Here is a 20010-nt window from a genome sequence, read left to right on the forward strand (position 1 = left end):
ACTGCCAGCCAAAACCTCACTACACCTTGGGGAAATACCTCTGGGTGTTTTCAGAGCTACGTTTCAAGCTGGCTGCCTGCACAACATGAAATGAAATACTTGTGTTTTCTAGGACCTGGAGATCCGTAAAGAGAGACGCATAATCCTGGACTGTGAACAAGACAAAGTCAGAGACATCATGGAGCAGGTGCATTCCAGTCTTTTTACTACGTGATACTATGAAGTAATAGTATCCATCCATCTGCAAGAAAGCTTCTTCTCCCCTTTAATCATGATAGCAATTTGTCCTACGCAGTTCATTGTGTATCTGTCAAATACAACAACACTTGCAGATGTTTATTTCCAATGTCCATGGTTTATGTGAATGCAATGCAAGTTTCATCCAAGCTATTACTTTAATTGCTGTCTGTAAATGGCACCACAACTTATTTTCTCATTCTCATTTTTCCAGGATTACAAAACTAGCAGAAATATAAAATTGGCAAAATCATGGTTTCATCATCTTATGAAAAGTAGACATTTTGAAAACTTTCATTGTAGATCACTGATGTATAACGTTTTTCATGACAATATTAACACAGCTTGTACTCTTTTCCTATCAGGTGATCACTATAGGCCGACATGTGAAGGGGTACCACTACATCATTGCCAACTTGGTGAGTATCTGTCTGCCTCTGATTCATATTTATATACAGGTGAAACTCGAAAAATTTGAATACCGTGCAAACGCTCATTACTTTCAGTAATTCAACTTAAAGGGTGAAACTAATATATTATATAGACTCATTACATGCAAAGTGAGATATTTGAAGCCTTTATTTGATATAATTTTGATGATTATGGCTATATAATATATACCGTATTTTCGCGACTATAAGGCGCACTTAAAATCTTTTTTTTTCTCAAAAAACGACACCTTATAACCTTTTGTCTCTGCTGCTTGAACTGGTCAATCTTTAGTAGCCAAATGGCCAAAGCCAAATTCAGTAGACTGCCATTTCTTCATTCACAAGCTTTGTCGGTTGTTCTGCAGCCGATCTGCATCCAGTAGGAGGTCACAAATATGTCACTACAAAATCACCAATTTAATTAACATTTCTGTTCTTGTTCTAGGGTTTTGTAGATGGGGACCTCTCTAAAATCCAGTATGGAGGTGCAAATGTGTCTGGGTTCCAGATAGTAGATTTTGATGATCCTGTGGTGGCAAAGTTTGACCAGCGATGGGAGGCCCTTGAAGAGAAGGAGTACCCAGGAGCTGATATTCGGATCAGAGTAAGAGTTGGACGTTTATCATTGTTGGCTGGTTTGAATTATTGCAAGTTATTTCAGGAAAGACAGGTACTGGGTAAGGAGGATTATCTGTATATAGTGCATTACCAATAATGCACAGTTTTACAGGTATTGCCTTGACAGTTTTTCATTTGAGACATTGAAAAGTTTATAACCCCCCCCCCCCCCCCCCCTTTAGAGCACCATTTCTCACACCAAGCCATGGATGATGGCTTTTAGAATTGTTCCTAAATGTCTTTGTAATCAACAACACTGCCTTGCTGCACGCAGCCTGTTATGGAGGTAATCATTTTTTTGGCAATGTTTCTGTGTCTTTCAGTATACCTCAGCCCTCACTTATGATGCTGTCCACGTGATGACGGAGGCGTTCCGCTTCCTTCACAAGCAAAGAATAGACATGAGTCGCCGTGGCAACAGTGGAGACTGTCTAGCCAATCCAGCAGTTCCCTGGGCACAGGGGGTGGAGATTGAACGTGCCCTCAAACAGGTAACCATGGGTTAGACCCTCATCACTAAGAAGTGAGATGTGTCTGCAACAAAACCCTTGTGTCATGTTTAACGGAATCAGTATAAACTATAGTGTCAAACAGTTTAAACTTCAGTTAAATCAGTGTTTGTGTGTTTGTCGTGTGTAGGTGCGTGTGGATGGTTTGACCGGGAACATTCAGTTTGACCAGTACGGCAAGAGAATCAACTACTCAGTGACCGTCATGGAGCTGAAGAACAGTGGACCTGTTAAGGTGACTGAAGAATCAATGACTGTAATCATGACTGTAATTATAGAATATAGCTGTGATGATGATGTAATCTTTGTGTGTCCCTGTGTGTGTGTGTGTGTGTGTGTGTGTGTCTTTAGATTGGCTATTGGAATGAGGTGGATAAAATGGTGGTGACAAAGTCGGACCTTTACCCCAACGACACCATGGGAATGGAAAACAAGACTGTCATCGTCTCAACTATTCTGGTAATAACTTACATGAATGAAAAAAAAACCCAAAATGGAACAGTATCAGCACACATGCTCAAATGTGTGCGTGTGTGTGTGTGTCTGTGTGTATACATTTAGGAAGCCCCCTATGTAATGCTGAAGAAGAACTCTGAGCAGTTTACCGACAATGAACGCTATGAAGGTTTGTTTGCATACAATATTGTGTACATGTATTTTTTTATTTCTCAAATACCTAATTTCATTCATAGTTGTTAGTTGTTAGTTGTAAGTATTCATCACTGTAGTTTGTATTCCAGGACACTTATCTAACATTTCTGATGTGTCCCCCTGCTTTGTTTGTTTTATGTTTGAACCAATGCCAGGTTACTGTGTTGACCTGGCTGCTGAGATTGCAAAGCACTGTGGTATCCGCTACCAGTTGAGAATTGTGGGAGATGGCAAATATGGGGCAAGAGATGCAGATACCAAGATCTGGAATGGTATGGTTGGAGAGCTGGTGTATGGGGTAAGATTTAAAAGACTCATAATGATACTAAGTCTAATGGACATTCAGATTTCCTAATGTTGAAAGTGTTACCGAAGCGCTCGTCGACATGGTAGCTTTGATTGGCTGCGCCGTTTCCATTGAAAATGACCCGTTAAACACTCGACCTCTCTGTCTTTGTTGTCCCAACAGAAAGCCGATATAGCCGTTGCTCCTCTGACGATCACGCTCGTTCGTGAAGAGGTGATCGATTTCTCCAAGCCCTTCATGTCTTTGGGAATCTCCATCATGATCAAGAAGCCGCAGAAATCTAAACCTGGAGTCTTCTCCTTTCTGGACCCACTGGCCTATGAAATCTGGATGTGCATTGTCTTTGCCTATATTGGAGTTAGTGTTGTACTCTTTCTGGTAAGTCAGTCTGTTGTGTGAAGATGTTTTTTGTTAATACCAGAATTGTCAGGTACTCTGCTGTCAGAAAGGCAGATTCTGCTCCGAGTAATGCACATAATTTATGGCTTACACATGAAGTGCATGTTTTTCATCAAAGGGACGTGAAAAATCAGACCTGCATTTCATCTACCAACTCAAATTCCCTACCTTGATGCAAATCGATGAACAAAAATCCTAAAATCTAACCAAGCTAGTTTTAGCAACCTGTTGTGATTTTATCATAGCGCTAAATCCAACTTGTATTGCATTATGCATTTAACCGGCTCTTATTAAATTTGCCCAAATGGGTTTTATGAGAGAAAAATGAACGCAGATGAAGCTTTCTAGTTGAACAAAAGCCATGTTATGTCAAATGCTTTGTTATTTTTTGTTTTACTCTCCGTGCAGCTTTCTGCTCTGGAAAAACAATTAACATGGACGAGTTGTTACAGAGCAAAACAAAACTTTAAATTCTTATTCTTTGACTTTTAGGTATCCAGATTCAGCCCCTATGAGTGGACGCTAGAGGAACCAGAGGATGGCGCGATGCCGCTGACCACTGAATCCACCAATGAGTTTGGGATCTTTAACTCCCTTTGGTTCTCTTTGGGTGCTTTCATGCGGCAGGGTTGCGATATTTCACCAAGGTCAGTATGGCAATTACTGTATTTTTGTCTATTTTTGTCTAATGATGTCAAAATGGAAAACTATACACAACGGAAGACCACTCTGAATATATATATATATATTATTATTATTATTATTAAAGTCACTGTGAGTGCTGAAAGTGAGTCAGTATTCACAAATACGAAATACTTTTAACTCAAAACTGAACCACAGTGAATTTTGTCTAAGCGTTTTGGACATTATATTTATAATAATGATCTTACATTATGTAAAATTGTAACTATTAAATCCCAATTTCTTAGTAGAGGATCTTGCAACCAAATATCTATCAATCTAATATATTTTCATTGCTGTAGAAATTCAGAATGCAATATTGATTGCTATTACCAAGTAATAAACACAGCAACGAGTAAATAAGAGGAGTATCCGCAATTTCCAGTTCAAATTTGGCATTGACTTTTTACATATTGAACTTATACCTACATTGTTTCTTTTACTATTGAGATGTTTGTTTCCTAACCCTGCAACAAGTTCTTTGAGTTGATTAAAAAAACGATTGTGCATCATTCAGATAATCAGATATTATGCAGAAGAAAAATAAATGATAAAAAGTAAGAGAACAAGGTTATGTTAGTTGTTTTGTTGATTTGACGTAGTTGTGTGTATGTTTTATAACCAGTCGGAGGTTTAGCATTTTTGATGGTTAAAGGAAATAAATATACAATTCATAAATCAACTAGAAATATAGAATAGAGAAACTACATTTTTCTTTTGAACTCTCTCGTCAGCTTCCTTCATCGGGCCCAAAATTGTCTTAAAACGGCCTCTTTTGGTCTGTTTGTGTGTGCAGATCCCTGTCAGGTCGTATAGTGGGGGGGGTGTGGTGGTTTTTCACCCTGATCATCATCTCATCATACACTGCCAACTTGGCTGCCTTCCTGACGGTGGAGAGGATGGTGTCTCCCATCGAGAGCGCCGAAGACCTGGCCAAACAGTCAGAGATTTGTTATGGAACGCTGGACTCTGGATCCACCAAAGAGTTCTTCAGGGTAACTACTTGGTTCTACAGCATATCTAGTACCCTGTTAAAATTTTTATTAACAAGAACTTAGAAGTTTGTGGATCTCATTCGTGTCTCTCTTTCTCTCTTTCTCTTTCAGCGCTCAAAAATCGCCCTGTTTGACAAAATGTGGCAGTACATGAAATCAGCGGAGCCTTCTGTCTTCGTTAAGAAAACGTCAGAGGGCGTCTTGCGCGTCAGAAAGTCCAAAGGGAAGTACGCCTACCTGCTGGAATCCACCATGAACGAGTACATCGAGCAGAGGAAACCCTGCGACACGATGAAAGTGGGAGGGAACCTCGACTCCAAAGGCTACGGCATCGCCACGCCAAAAGGATCCCCATTAAGGTGGGTGGATCAGTATAACAATGCTAGCCAACCTGCACTGCCATGTACCATTCACACTACTAACATGCTGCCTAGGAAATGTCCCTCTCCCCACTCACACAGCTCATTTACCCACTCAAAGCTTTGAAAACGGACACTTTTAAGAGTCCACTTACGGTTGAAAGTGGATTCAGACTTTCCCTCAATTAGTGCTCTGAAGCCCCAAATAGTGATGATCAGAATGCACTTGCTGACCAACCTGCTGTAGGAGTCAGGTGGTTTTAGCCAGTGTGTGAGCTGTGGCTGTGTTTATGTGCAGCTCTGCTCAGGAAAAACAACCCACCGTGGGGAGCAATGTAGTCGGGTCCCAAGCCTTAGTGCCAATTGGGTGTTGCAGTATGCGAGTGTGATGAATGGGGCATGGCGGCTTACTCGTTGTTATAATAATCCACCTACCCTGATGACATCATCTCAGTGGTTTGTATGTCTACCATGGTTACCACCTCTGACCAACGGCTAGTGGTGGTTGCCGTGACAACTCGGGGAGGGCTGTTTCAGGTCTTAATGAAATACTTCATCTCAAAATTCAAAAAAGGAGGTGTTTGATTGAGCGTAAGTAAAAATGGTATTATGTAGTCCCTTTTTGCAAAAAAGGATATCATGATACAATGACCAAATCTTAACTAGTCATTTCCAATAAAACTTCATTTTCTTTATTGTAAGAAGAATTTGGCAAATCTTTTAACCAATTATGATGAGCTGACTCTTTAAGACCTGGATCAAGGGATTGTATTTTCTGAGTTTATGACATAAACATTTTTCTGTGTTTCTATGTCTGTCTGTGTATGTGTATGTTTATTCTCCATAAGAAATGTTCTATGTCTCCCTCCTAAATAACTATTCGGACATATTTTATATCTAAATGTTCCCATTTCTTGTTTTAGTCTAGTCGGAAAACCAGACAATAGGCAGATTTTTGCGAGGTTTGGTAGCATGAAAAAGGGTCATTTAGTGCAAAATGAAAAGTTATCAAACAATACTCATGTGTACCTTTAGTCTCGTAGTTAGGTACAAATTTAAGGGATAATGAAAACAGTCTTATTGAACATAACTAGAACATATTTATAAAATGTATAATTAAGAATTCCACTTAACTCAATTTCTTTGTCTTTATATTATCACAAAGCCTCTAGAGGGACGTGTTTGATTAGGCTTGGAAGCATCAATGCCGGTCCTTAAGGGCCCCTGCATTTGCTGCCCAATAATAATAAAGCAAAGCCAAGCTCTGACTTTAGCTCATTGCCTGAGCTATTCCTGTGATTGGGACGGGTTGGCTGCTAAGGTAATAAACTTGGCCAAAGCAGCATACAGTCTGGTACTCTTTAAATCTGGTACCTCTGTTACTTCAGATACAACCGCCTAGTTGCCGGTACACCAAAGGATCAACACAACGCTCAGCCAACACAGCTATACGAATCAGTCAGAAGGAAAGCTTTCACAATCAGGTTCAGCTGCAGACAACCATCATAATTAGCCTGCCCTGTGACTATCCACCATAGCTGCAGACACAACATAATACAACTCACCATACATGTTTTTATTATTGTGTAAATATAGTAGTCTAATTACTATTAAACCTCTAAATGTTAGAAAGCTTCGGTTAGATGTCGGTTTGAAGACATCTAGTGGCATCTTGTTCTGGTTCTTTACTCCAGAATAATAGATTAAGATTTACACTGAACTATGGATTAAAAATGACTCCCTCATCAGATTAACAGTGAGGGAATTGTACGCCGTTGGGGTATAGTATAATATGTATAGGACAAATTAACATGCATATTATTGAATGACATATATACCTTTAAATTATATGCAGTCAATAGCAGCTTGAAATTCACAAAGAAAGAATATTACCTATTTGTTTTAGTTTAACATGTCTGCGAGAATTTAAATTATTTTTGATAACCTGCACTGTTGGCTTACATGTGTTTGTGAACTTAAAGCCACTATAACCACAATAATGTCACCTTCCAATGTCAATCCAACGTTCTAGAGTACAGAGACATCCAAATTTAAAATGTGTCAGGGTTTTGCTGCTTACCGACCACGTCAAACATTTTATATCTTTGTGTAAATAATGACACGTGTGTGTGTGTGTGTGTGCGTGTGTGTGTGTGTGTGTGTGCGTGTGTGTGTGTGTTTGCTGCATGGTTGTCACTGAGTTTGTGTCTCACCTTTTGTGTCTTTTCAGCACACTACAGATGACTGTATGGTTACGTCTGCCCTGCCTTCTCACTCTTCTCTGTCTCTTTGTGCTTCTGTCTCTGTCAGTCGGATCCGAAAGTTTTTCCCTGCAGAATGTTTTCAGTCATAATTACAGTTACATGTATTTGTTGAATTTGCTGTTAAAGCTGCATTAAGCGATTTCTAAACAACAAAGGCCAGGAGTCTTAAACAATAAATTATATACATTCACTTATCAGGCTTACAGCTCATCTGTCAGCTTGAACTTCCCAAAAGATTTATTTTTACAGTCTGAAACAGTAGTTAGCTCCTGGGGCCTAATCTGCTGTAATACAGATATTTAAACAGGACCAACCAGCATAGTGCATCGTAATCAAGTAATGAAGCAGCACCCATCTGAAGATCTCTATTAAGTTGCGTGCTAGTCAGTGCTTGAGCATTGCATGTTGCTTTCCACACTATGCTGACTTCATTGTGCACGGCCTGCTCATTCACCTTAAATATAAGAGGGATCTGTGGGGGGAATGGGGAATGGTTAAAAAACATTCATACAAACTCCACTTTAAGTGCATTTTCATTTCTGGTTTTCCTTTCTATACTTTGTCTCCAATCTAGTGAAGGCAAATTCTCTGTAATCCTCCACTTGAGGTGCATCGACCCAGTTAATTTGAACTTGTTAGCAGAGCAGGATTCTTATCTATCAACTGGGTGCTGTGATTTTGGGGGAGGACAACTTCATTCGAACCACCTGGGGTCAACCCACATGTGAACTGACGCTATGAGTTTAGAGAGGTTGGAAGACGGCTGTGAGCTGACCAGCAGCCCTTTGAATCTGCTTCACATTACTTGACTCAATTCCAATATTATTTACATCGCTTAATGGAGCTTTAATTTTAACCCCTTGACAGGTCTACTGTATGACTTCTGTTGTTCTAAAGCATGGTAGAACCAGAGACATTTTATTTTTCATTTCCGTGACCTTCAGTTAGAGAATCTGCTCGTTCAGAACTAAATAGTGGACAAATTATTTGTTTTCCAATACCTTCCCATGTCTCTGCTTCAAGCATGATCTTACTCTTGTCATTTAATGTATTTTTCCCCTTGTTGCTACTACAACAGTCAAAGTGGATGAATAATGATATGATGTCTATGCTGGGTTTAGTTCAGAAAAAAGACACTCTCACATGGAATGTGGAAATCATCAAATTCAAATCATACAACATCAAATCTGAGCTCATGCCATTTTATTAGTCACATTTTTCACCCAACATTATTTTAGATGTCCTAAAACATTTGCCTGTATTAATCACTACATAATACATGAGGGTTGTTATTGACACACTGGCTTGATTCACTAGGGTACAGAAATACCACTCCTCATTAGCATCAATTTCACCGCCTTTTCGTCTTGCCATTACATCATTACTTTAATGTTAGAAGCTCTTCCTGCTGGATTGTCTCTTTTTCTTTACGAGAGATAATCAATAAATGTAGGATATTTAAAAGATACACAGAAAAACCTGCGCCGGCATACAAAAAAAGATATATTTAATACAGATATCGATCAGTCGTAGAGAGGTCCTTAGTGAGAATGTTTGGAAAAAGTAGACTGACTTATGGGAAGACAAACATTCTTCAAGCAATCTTAGAAATGAGGCTGTGTTATGAGGAATGGTAACATCAAGTAGCTCAAAGCTGTTTTTCAAACTTGGTTTGGTGTTTCCTATGGGAGATGCAGACCATTCTTGGAGTTCATAAGCTCTTAAATTCTCAAACCCCAGTACCCCAGTGGAAGATCTATTTCCCGCCAAAGGGGTTACCCCATGACAGTGGATTTTAGCGCCGGCGTTCACTATCATGCTACTGCAGATAATTATCTGCCAGTGCCCCTCTGGAACTTGATGGAAGTTAGAACAGTGGAGTTGACTGATGTGCTAAAAACATTGCCTCAGGGACCGAATGCCATTCACTGCTCTGCCTGTTGTGGCTACACTGCACTCTAACAGGGATGCATCCATTGTCCTTGTTACCCTGAAAAGTAGGACTAGTAACACAACAGCTGACGTCCCTCCACTGATGCAGGGTGACAATGCACGTCAACATTTTTGATCTTATCATCCTCAGGGATCTCAAGGGCACAGTTGGGTTGAAGCGACCAGATGTTGAAAATCCCTCATTGTATGAAGACTCGCATATACAACAGATACCACTGTGGGAAGATAGGGTTTAGGTATTTTTAAACACCATAACTTTACCCTTGATAAAGAAGGGTGACAGATCCCTGGGACGGTTTATCACTAATACAGAATCCCAGACTGCCTGTTGATGCACGATCATGAGCAATAATAATCCTCATTGTAGGAAAATATTCTCATGCTGATGTTATTTCTCAACATGGACACTGAATCTATTCGCAAAAATGACATTTTCTAGGTGTCACAGCAGCAAAGGCAGGTTTAGTTAGGGTGGCGGGGGTCTCTGTTTTGTCCTGCCTGTATTCTGGCGCCTTAGGGCTGCTTCTCCATCCAGCTTCCAACCTCCAAGGTTGGGCTGAAGAAGCTTCGCTTGTGTTGTTGTTGGCCAAATCCATTTCTGCCGTTTGTGCATCACACGTGATAGAACTGGATCAGTAGATCGTTTTTTTCACACTCAGCACAATCTGGAGACTGTGTAAATGTGGTCTTTGACTGGTGTGTCGGACACATCTGGTGCCAAAAGAGCTTCCAAGACAATTCCCACAATGAAAACAACAAATTAAGTTTGAAAAAAAAATACTGTTTGAGAGTGTGTTACCGTCTACACTACCCCTACTATTTCAAAATGATTACACTGGTTAAGCTACACAAGACACGATAATTCTACACCAACTCCTTAAATCAAATTTAATGAAGATTAGATGTTAGATACTAGTTGTAATATTACTGGCTATACCAACAATTCTAGATATCTTTAATGTGATTCAAAGTTGACCATGATATACATAATATTAGGTTTGCGTAGTTACATAATACAAAATATTTAGTTAAAGGAAATTCGATAATTATTTCTTACACCAGTGTATACATTAATCCTGTTTAGGGTGGAATACCTGAGAAGAGTAATTCCTTAGTTAATTAATGCGTATGCTAAAACCATTTGCTCTAGCTCTAACCATTCTACCATTTATAATTATTTTCAGTGACTTACACAGATATGAAAGTCTCCATGAAAATGAATGACCAGAATCACCATCAGTGAATGTTACCAGGCTCAAAGTGATTCATGTAGATGTGGTGCCTGATTAACGACCTTGAAGCTGGCTTAGAGGAGAATGATTAGAGGAGTCAACAAAGCAAGCAAATCATTTAACATGTGGTTCGGATCTGTTGGCATTTTATAGAACTGAATGCAATATTGAACCATGTTATTGAATGTGAATTATTTCAAATCTCTTATTGATTCTAATTCAGACAGGATGAGTTTTCTACAATTGTAAATAAATGGAAGGTTCTGCAACTGTTTAAACTTCCAGTAATGTCAAATCTGAGATATGTTCCTAAACATATACAAATGTTAGAATATAATTGCATAAACAAAAGAGGACCAATCGGTGTATTGTTCAGAATTGTGGAGTTAGACCAAACAGATTTAAAACCATATGTTTGCGGTCAGGATATTTTGGGCAGACTGAACTCTAAATATAATCTAGTTTAACAAATATGAAAATATTTATCCATCACACTACAGGTACAGCCTTCCGACTTTTTAACATCTTTCATTAGAAGCTTCCTAATCCAATAAGCTAGGGTTCTGATTAATAAATATGATCCTTCCCATCCATATTGCTGAGCATGCATGTACCTAAAGTTTACATGACACAGCTCTTTTCTCCAGATACGAGCCAATATGTTCAGTTATACCTGTGGTCTTTCATGTCAGGGAAGCCTCCTGTTTAAGATTCCAATATCTTATCCAATATATTATTTTCACAAGTTCAATGATACAAAGATTTTGCAGGGAAAAAGCACAAAAGTAGCTCGCAGTGAGCCTGTTATGATGACATTATGAATCAATAAGAGATTTGTAAATGATCAATCAACGACTGCCTATCAGAACCCAACCCCATCTCCATGGTTCTCTAACGGCATAAAATGTGATTCCAACTCAACCATTATTGACTTTCTTATTTCCACGATTACGCAGCGAGTTGAGCTTAGCTGCTGAGACATGTTAAAGCTAATGCTGATGAGTTTGCTGCTTAGAAAAGAGACGCATTTCAGCTGTGTATATTCTGTTTTATATTATAAGGATTAAGAGTTCATGCTGCTAACATGCATACCAGCAGGAGGACTGAGATTGACAACAACTGAACTGCTAACAGCCACTGTGTTCATGTAGAAATGCTGTGAACCTGGCGGTGTTAAAGTTGAACGAGCAGGGGCTGCTGGACAAACTGAAAAACAAGTGGTGGTATGACAAGGGAGAATGCGGCAGCGGAGGAGGGGAGAGCAAGGTTAATGCACACACACACACACACACACTAAAACACACGAACATGAAGGTAACTCTGGGTTATCAGGTGTTAAAAATGACCTAAAGAAGCAGCACGGTTATAACGCCACATGTGAAGGTACCAATGTGCTTTAGCTATAGCCATTCGCATACCCCCCCCCCCCCAAAAAAATCGATTCTCATTATCATTACATTGCCAGATTCACGAGTGGCTTATAAGCACCAGCAGCAGGTAGCGTTGTTGCCTGTGCTGCTTCTTCTACAGATATGTTGCACCCTGTTTGGTTGAGGTCAGGGTTAGGGCAGGTTTCAGGGGCAAGGTCAGGGTCAGGTGACCTCATACCAGATGGCAGCAACAGTGCAGGAGAAGGGCTGTTGATAAAGAGTTTGTGCATCCTGGACAAACTCTGTTATCTATGGCTCTGGCCTGGAGGAATACTACTGCTGAAAAAGCAGAAGGTTTTTCTTACTGCAGCACCTCTCATTTTCTGTCTCTGAGGCCAAACAGAAGGGCAATAAGAGCAGGCAACTTCATTATTTTGCAGTTTTTTTCCAGGCTTAAAGGTCCACCCATTCCACTTGGGGGCTAAAATAATCTCCAAAATACAACATGTTAGCATCTAGCAAGAGAGAGGAGGAGACCTTCTTCTGCAAAAATGAACTATCAGTAATGTCACATTTCAGTCTTTCATTTGAAAGTTATGTTTTGAGGTATCGTAAAGCCAAACTTAAATGTTTGTATCTTTCATGACGAATTAAGTCCCTGCAAAAAACATTAGTAGGCCCTGTCTCGGTCACTAGACTAGATTGTGAGAATTGCTGCCCCACTAATAACATAAGATAACATTGATAATGATGTTATTTATGTTATTCCCATTAAAGAGTTCCAATAAACCTTGCCGTATTGAAACTGAATGAGCAAGGGACCCTAGACAAGATGAAAAACAAGTGGTGGTACGATAAAGGAGAGTGTGGCTTCAAGGACTCCACCAATAAGGTTAGTTTTATATGTCTGTGGGTCAATCCAACACAGTGTCTGTTCATACATGCAACATGCACATTTAGCTTTGTTCTATACCTGTACTTTAGGACTAAAGTAGTTCCAATTTGTACAGAATGGCTAATTGCAGATGATTTCCAACTGTATGTGATGCTAAGGAAACTCCAGGTCAAAGCATTAGGGTTCAGCTGTCTATAAGTACGATGTTGATAAGAAGAATAACAAGTAGTGTCTTGAAAAGATAAACCCACTGTGCCTTAGCAGTTAGGCTCACTGATGTGTTTGTTTTGTCTGTTTTAACACTTTTGTTTAAGTCTGACCGTCTGTCTGAAACCTGATTCTGACACACACACAGTTTCCATGTTAGCGTCTGCTAATTAAGAGTTGTAAATGGAGATTTAACCATAACCACACATTTTATGAATGTAGAAGAAAATCTGTTATTACGTGCTGTATTGAAAGGGAGAGCCAGGTCTGTAGGTTAGACCTTCTGGAGGGAAAGCATGTTGCGTCGAGGCAATTTGTTATTGTTGTTGTAGGTGTAAGTGTTTCCACTCAAGGCTTCACCCAGATCCTTTAGAGGGACCCTCAACCTTACACTGCCTGCCTACCTTAACTGTATTATGTATATTTGGTTTACGGGTTGACTCCCGTAACCCCAAGCTCAAGGCCTCTTTACGTATAATATGATGCATAAGCTAACTGGTTCGTTTGCAGTCCTCCGTGGTTCAGCGGTCCATCAGGAAGTGCTGCTGGCAGCAAAGAGCTCCTTTGTAGCTTCAAGCTCTCGTGAGGCGGCTAAAACTGGTGTTCAGCCATGTGTGGTCCTTGTAAGATAGAAATGAGTTTGGTACGTGAACTAATTCCCTCGGTCCGCTTTCCTCGTTTCAGGCACATCACAGTCTTGTTTTAGCAAACAGAAGTGTATCAGGTGTCATCATCACATAAGTGAGAAACGTCAACTAAATTATTTACTAGTTGATTTTACAGTACATTGGTCTGATTCCACCCGACTCTGGAGATCAAAGGTAAATGGGAGTATGTAACGTTGGTTCTAAGAATTCTGGGTAACCTGCCGGAGTCGCAGCTTAACACTGGATGTTATCCACCTTGTGCATATGCGCAGGTCGTGTATTTAATGTGAAGTCATATGAGACCTGAGATTACGACGGCCAGCTCCGACGTTGTGAGTCATCATCATTAAAGATATCCACTGAATTCACGCTAGGATTCTGAGGGATGGAGAATTCTGATTCAGAATTCATAGCACTGGAGTTATACACATAACTTTCAATCTATTTCAATCTCCCTGACCACGAGAGGCAGCGCCTTGAGGAATCCAGTACAAAGATAGCTGGATGGTTCCTGAAAGACAGCTGCCACCACTGCATGGGGAGCAGTGGAAAAAGATCCTTCAGGTCTCTCTCCTACTCCACTCCAAACGCCTTCAACTGTTGGCTCAAAGTTTGGACTACCTCCTGGTCGCACGCCTTTAGGAGTGTGTCGGACCCAACAGGGGGCCATAACCATGCCATCCAATGCAAGCACTCTGGTCTTAGATGCCTGATGTGGCCCCCAAACTGGGACTGCGGGTCTCGTCTCCGGGGGGCCCGTACCATGGATATCCGTCCAGAAGTCTGTTCATCACTGGAAACCACAGGCCTTTGAGGTTATCTTGCTGAACTATTTGTAGCGTTAGCCCTGTTAGTGATGAGTCCATAGGTGTGCCATTTGTTGTGCCCATAAATGACACCACCTTGACACTTGACACGGTAGTTGCTTTCAGAAGAAGGATTCACACTGTGCCCCATCAGAAGGGAGACGTTCCATGCAGATGCAATTCATGCATCATCTTTTGAACACCAGGGCATTTTGGCAAACAGCTAAAAGCCTAAACCAGTCGAGTGGCTGCTTGATAATTATAATTGTGCTTTTGAGTTATTTTGCACATATTTTATTCTATTTATTCTTGTATTTTCTTCTCGTCAAAGAGATCCGGTTTCTCTGGAGCAAAGGCAAGCATTGTTAGAATTACACTTCCTTCTGTAGCCGAGCTTCGTAGCTGTCAAATATCCCATCCATAACGTCATCTGCTGAGCATAAACACCTGTCTGCGGGCTAAGAAAGAGAATGGTAGCTGAGATTGTCTAATTGCAGCCTTTGGAGGACCTAAGCATTGCTGCAACCATGAAGTCATAGGGCTGCTAACACAGACTCTCCGATTGCCTGCTTTTTCATGCTAAGCTTTAGTTTTAAAATGCATTGGTGGATTTCCAGCGAGAAGCTACATGGGCTGTCGGCCGGGCTGCCCCTCCTCACCCCAGGTCACAGAAGGAGGATAATGTCCAGTGTTAAGCACATCTTTTGCCCTTCGGGAAGAATTCGATTGGACAACAGTTTCCATGATTATTTTGGGTCAAATTGTACCCACCAAAGTAACAAGCGGACTCCTGTGAACACAGTGAAATCGATGAAAAAAGTTCACTTCGTAAAGGGTACACCTGCGTTTACACATAAACAGACTGATCAAAGGTAAGAGTGGTTGAAGTGTGTGCAGGTCAGGTTTAGTATTGTTGTGTGTTACCCCTTGTTGTCCCAATAATCTGTATTCATAATGAGTTAAATGTGTGCACATGAGAGGTTAGTGGTAGTCTGTCAGTTGTTGGTGGGGTGTTTTCATGTTAACAGCCAACTAACCTTTCCTGTCTGGCTGCCTTCTTTCTTGTGTGTGTACTAGGAGAAGACCAGCGCCCTGTCCCTCAGTAACGTAGCAGGAGTCTTCTACATCCTGGTTGGAGGTCTGGGTCTGGCCATGATGGTAGCGCTGGTAGAGTTTTGCTACAAGAGCCGTGCAGAGGCCAAAAAAATGAAGGTAGCTTCCATTTTTAAGTAGTAGGTAGTTTAATAGTTTAGATCTGCATTTTTGAAGATTCTGAAAAAAAGTCTGAACTTGTGGAATGAATAATGAAAAGAAAATGAACAAATGCCATCTAGTCGGACAATAACAAATATAAAGTTCTGTGTGGTTGATGTGAATGATATACGTGGAATCCATTAATATAGAAGTGCATCCAATGTAATAAGAAATAGTCTATATAATATCACAGTCAGTTGCCAGTTTCTTACAGATGATGAAGTAGACTCCATTAAATGTAACTCTGTTGACCTAATTCAGCAGCAAATGAATGTGTATTGGAAATCTGAACTTACATTCACAAAAGAGATTCACACCCTATTATTTAACTTAACATCTGGAGTATATGTCCAGACTAATGTTTTCTTCTTGTATGTCTGCTCCAAAGCATTTACAAATTACTGCCTCCAGCCTGCACTGACTTCAGCTTATTTTTAGAGAGAACCAGAAAACTTACGTTTAGAACCGTTTGTATTCAACACTTTCAAATAAAATAGATTTTTTTCTTTAGCTGCTAAATGCTACACTATGTTCACCCGTTAATCTCTAACTGTGATTGTCTGCTGTTTATTTGGAGCGGTTAGTGTACAGTGGATGTTTTTAAAGCTTTTCCACAAAATGACAATTCCTATTTCTATTGCATTATATCTGCAAAAGGACTAACAGCCTAAACAGTCATTGGTGCAAAAACATTTTAGGGAAAGGAATTATTTTTCACAAAAATGCATTTCTAGATATTGGTTAATAGTTTGTTGTTCTTGCAACTGGTAAAGATTTTAATTTATGAACACAGTGATGAGAGTGATATTTAATGTTTTACTCATAATTATTCCTACATTTATATAACCTTTATTTCAATGTTGTTTTTTCCTGAAATTGAAGCAATTCAATTAAGTGGACAGTCATAATAGATTTCTCTCATAATACATTTTTTTTTTTCATTATTTGCAGCATGACATTTGGGCTTTGAAGAAGACATATGTTGTTGCAATTTACTTCAAAAATAGCAGAATTATTATAGAATAATCTATTTTCATATGTGGAAAGGTCTTAAAAGGCCATTCTCTCTCTATCTCTTTCTATCCCTTTCACAATGTATTGTATTGCAAACCCATAACGCTTTTGCAGTTATGTACCATTGGTGCTATCAGAACTTGAGCTATTGTTGTCCCATGAATTAGTCATTTCAACCACGCGGATACCGAGTCATCATTGCTACAGTATAGTATCAGTATAGTAATAACCATGACTTTATTTTTGTTATGAAGGTGGCAGCCAACACCTTGTCGTCCCCCCAGCACACAGGAAACTACACACACACTTTGTCCTCTCCTCAACATGCCCCCAACTTCAACGTGCTGTCCCCCAGCCACCAGCCAAACTACGCCACCTATAAGGAGGGCTACAACGTTTACGGCATTGAGAGTGTCAAGATCTAACACGGGTAGGAGAGCGATGATTGATGGCTAAAACTTTCCTAACCTCACAGTCATAGACAATGTTTAGACAATTTAACTTTTCATTGGCTTCCATCCGCATCATCGAACAACAGCTGCATTCAGATGATGGTTGTGCATAGACGGTGCAATGGCAATGGGCGTTTGGGTCAAAATGATCCAAAAAAGGCCATCATTTAAACGGCAAATGCATCTATCACTGCAACAGCCACTTAGGCAACGTTACGGGCTGCTCATATATAATTAAATAAATGTCAGTCCTTCTGTTTCCCTTCTACTGTCCAGAGAGAAGGGTACCAGGTTTTAGTTCAGTTTTGTCTCCAATTCATTAGTGGTGGCGTTAGACGTAACAATCAATAAACAGGATAACCTGTTCTGAAAAGACCACCCAATGCCTTTGATCTGTATGATTTCATTAATGTCCATATTCATGGATGTTTTTTGTTTATTAGCATTATCCCTACAGTAAGTCAAAAGTGGCTATTAAGGCTGGCAGGCATTGCAAAGTGGTAAACGGCATATTCATGTCATGATGTGAATGCAGCAGTTGTTCTTGATGAGCAAAAGTAACATGAAGACAACAATAACGTCTACTGTATACAAGGTATTTTGTCAAAACTGTAAATGGCTGTGAAACTCCTTTCCTTTGTTCACTCATACCCAACAGCTTGCTCACCTCCTCTATCCCTTTTTTCTCACCTCTCCTGACTCCTTCTCTTCCGTTAGCCACACCCCTTTCTGCACTCCCTTCCTGCTTCTTTCCTTTCCTTCTTCCTTCCTTCTTTCGTTCCTCTCCTCTCCTCTCGTTCTTGTCCTCTAACCCACCTCCACTTTTCCCTTTTTTTATTATCCTGCACCTCCTTTCTTACTTTCTAGCCAATCATGCTCTTTAATGGACTACCTCATTGGCCAATCGCTGGCATCCGTCTTAATGTCAGCTTTTCAGTTGGCGGGCCCATGATTTCCTTTTAAAGATGGGACACTTTGGACTCGCAGCATATTCAAACACTGGGATTCTTGGTAGAACAAATGTTGTGTTGTACCACTCCAGTACAGTGATGATATCACTCATCCCTTTTGAATTGATATATTCATTACAACGCGCGGGCATGTCATACCCCTGCATGGCCTGATTAAAGGGCCTGCTCATGAGGCACGAGAAGTGAGCTACTTATGCTCTGATTGGTTGGTCTACTATTACAGACCCACCCCAGCTAAATACTAAAGTAGAACAGGCAAAGAAATGTTTTTCATCGGCCCCCAATGCGAACACAACAGACTTTCTTGGGACTATTGCGTGATGGAAACTACTGACAGAGACTCAGTTGTGTATTTTGTCGTCCGGTTCAGTTCTTAACCCTTCAATAATTGGCCACGTTTGGAAAACACGCTTTTCTTGCACCGAGGGACATTTTCCGAGCACTTTCCCTCACTAGAAAAAGAAAAATGCTGCAATTTTTTTGTAGAATTAGGGATCAGATCATTTGGCACATTATTGTTACCTGATTTTGAGATATTGAGTAGTACCCACATTAATTAAATTAAATTAGCAATTTAATCCAATGTCATTTTTTACATTCAAAGCTATATTGAGGTTTTTGATTGAAGCTCTGAATGTATAGAGTCCTCCCCCTAAAAACTTGTTTTATCAACATTGTGTTATAAATATGTAATTTATGGTACAGTTGCTGCTCAACTGCCCTGTTAAAAGGTGTGTGCCAAATTGTGTGTTTTTTGGTGAAAATATAGTTTTGAAAAGCTAAACGTCAACAAATATACAAATACATACAGTATTAGGGAAGATTTCACAGAGATTGTAACTTTTTCACTAATTTGGGCTTAACCACCTGCCTTGTGTATTTAATTGTAATGGGTGCATATCTAGAAGCCTATTATTCTTTATTACACATTTATTTTAAAATGGTAATCCTGCTTGTAATTACAAATTTGACCAAATATGAGGAAAATCTGATTTTAGATCTAATCTGATCTTACCTTTTTTATATCCTAATAAAGACTGTCCCGGAAGACATCACAATTACCTCTTTTTCCACCTAAATACAGATTTAAAACTGTGATTTATTTTAAATAAGACTTCACTCCCTTGCTTTATTTTCCACATAGAGAGACTCTTAGTACTTTATTTCAAGCTTATATTATGCATCTGAAGTAATGTTACCTAAGGTCACTGTAACTAATCTAATTACTGGCTATTTTTGGGGGCGAGTATGTTGCATATTATTTGTGTTGTGCGTGAGTGGATCAATCAATAGGAAAGCAAGGGTGAATTTCATCATATTGATAAATGCAAGAAATGAGGTATACTGAGGTACACACTCCATATATGCAAGTCTACTCAATGGGCCTTTTGTTTCTTGAGTGCCCATTTTTCTCTTTACTATCTTTTTCTGCCTCTCTCCTTTTGTCTCATCGGTTAAATGACATTTAAAGGTCGGTCATGTTTTTGGTCCGGTTGGAAACAGCAATTCTTAAACATAAAAAATGTCAAATATGCTTAAGAGGAGGTTGGCTGACTCACATTGACCCATTCAATGGGTCAATCAATATATCAGTCTTTATTCAGAAGTGTCACAGGAAAGATTCTCAGTCAGTTAACTGTTTCTGTCTATGCAACAAGTATGCTCACACTTGATTTCGATACTCTCTAGGTTCACCAGAATGAGATTGCTTTTCTATTCAAATTACTCTTTACCCTTCACAAAATGTATGATGATTTT

At 39.7% G+C, this 20010-nt stretch overlaps 1 protein-coding gene across 4 annotated transcripts in view; it reads left to right on the top strand.

Annotated features, from left to right (window-relative positions):
• Positions 1–20010, top strand: part of LOC119218641 (glutamate receptor 2-like) — a 33808-nt gene that overhangs the window by 9866 nt on the left and 3932 nt on the right. The window contains exons 5-19 of one of the 4 annotated variants that reach the window (XM_037473230.2): positions 113–187; positions 603–656; positions 1114–1272; positions 1610–1777; positions 1926–2030; positions 2147–2254; positions 2357–2420; positions 2602–2744; positions 2916–3131; positions 3645–3799; positions 4630–4828; positions 4940–5187; positions 11788–11902; positions 15639–15773; positions 17084–17259. In XM_037473230.2, the coding sequence (XP_037329127.1) occupies positions 113–187; positions 603–656; positions 1114–1272; positions 1610–1777; positions 1926–2030; positions 2147–2254; positions 2357–2420; positions 2602–2744; positions 2916–3131; positions 3645–3799; positions 4630–4828; positions 4940–5187; positions 11788–11902; positions 15639–15773; positions 17084–17254 (2115 nt within the window). In that variant the 3' untranslated portion in view covers positions 17255–17259. Of the gene's footprint in view, positions 1–112; positions 188–602; positions 657–1113; positions 1273–1609; positions 1778–1925; positions 2031–2146; positions 2255–2356; positions 2421–2601; positions 2745–2915; positions 3132–3644; positions 3800–4629; positions 4829–4939; positions 5188–11787; positions 11903–12783; positions 12899–15638; positions 15774–17083; positions 17260–20010 lie in introns of all 4 variants that reach the window. The other 3 variants (XM_037473232.2, XM_037473233.2, XM_037473234.2) reach the window with 3 other exon arrangements.

The sequence above is a fragment of the Pungitius pungitius genome, chromosome 9, assembly GCF_949316345.1.
Source record: "Pungitius pungitius chromosome 9, fPunPun2.1, whole genome shotgun sequence".
In the NCBI taxonomy this organism is placed as follows: Eukaryota; Metazoa; Chordata; class Actinopteri; order Perciformes; family Gasterosteidae; genus Pungitius; species Pungitius pungitius.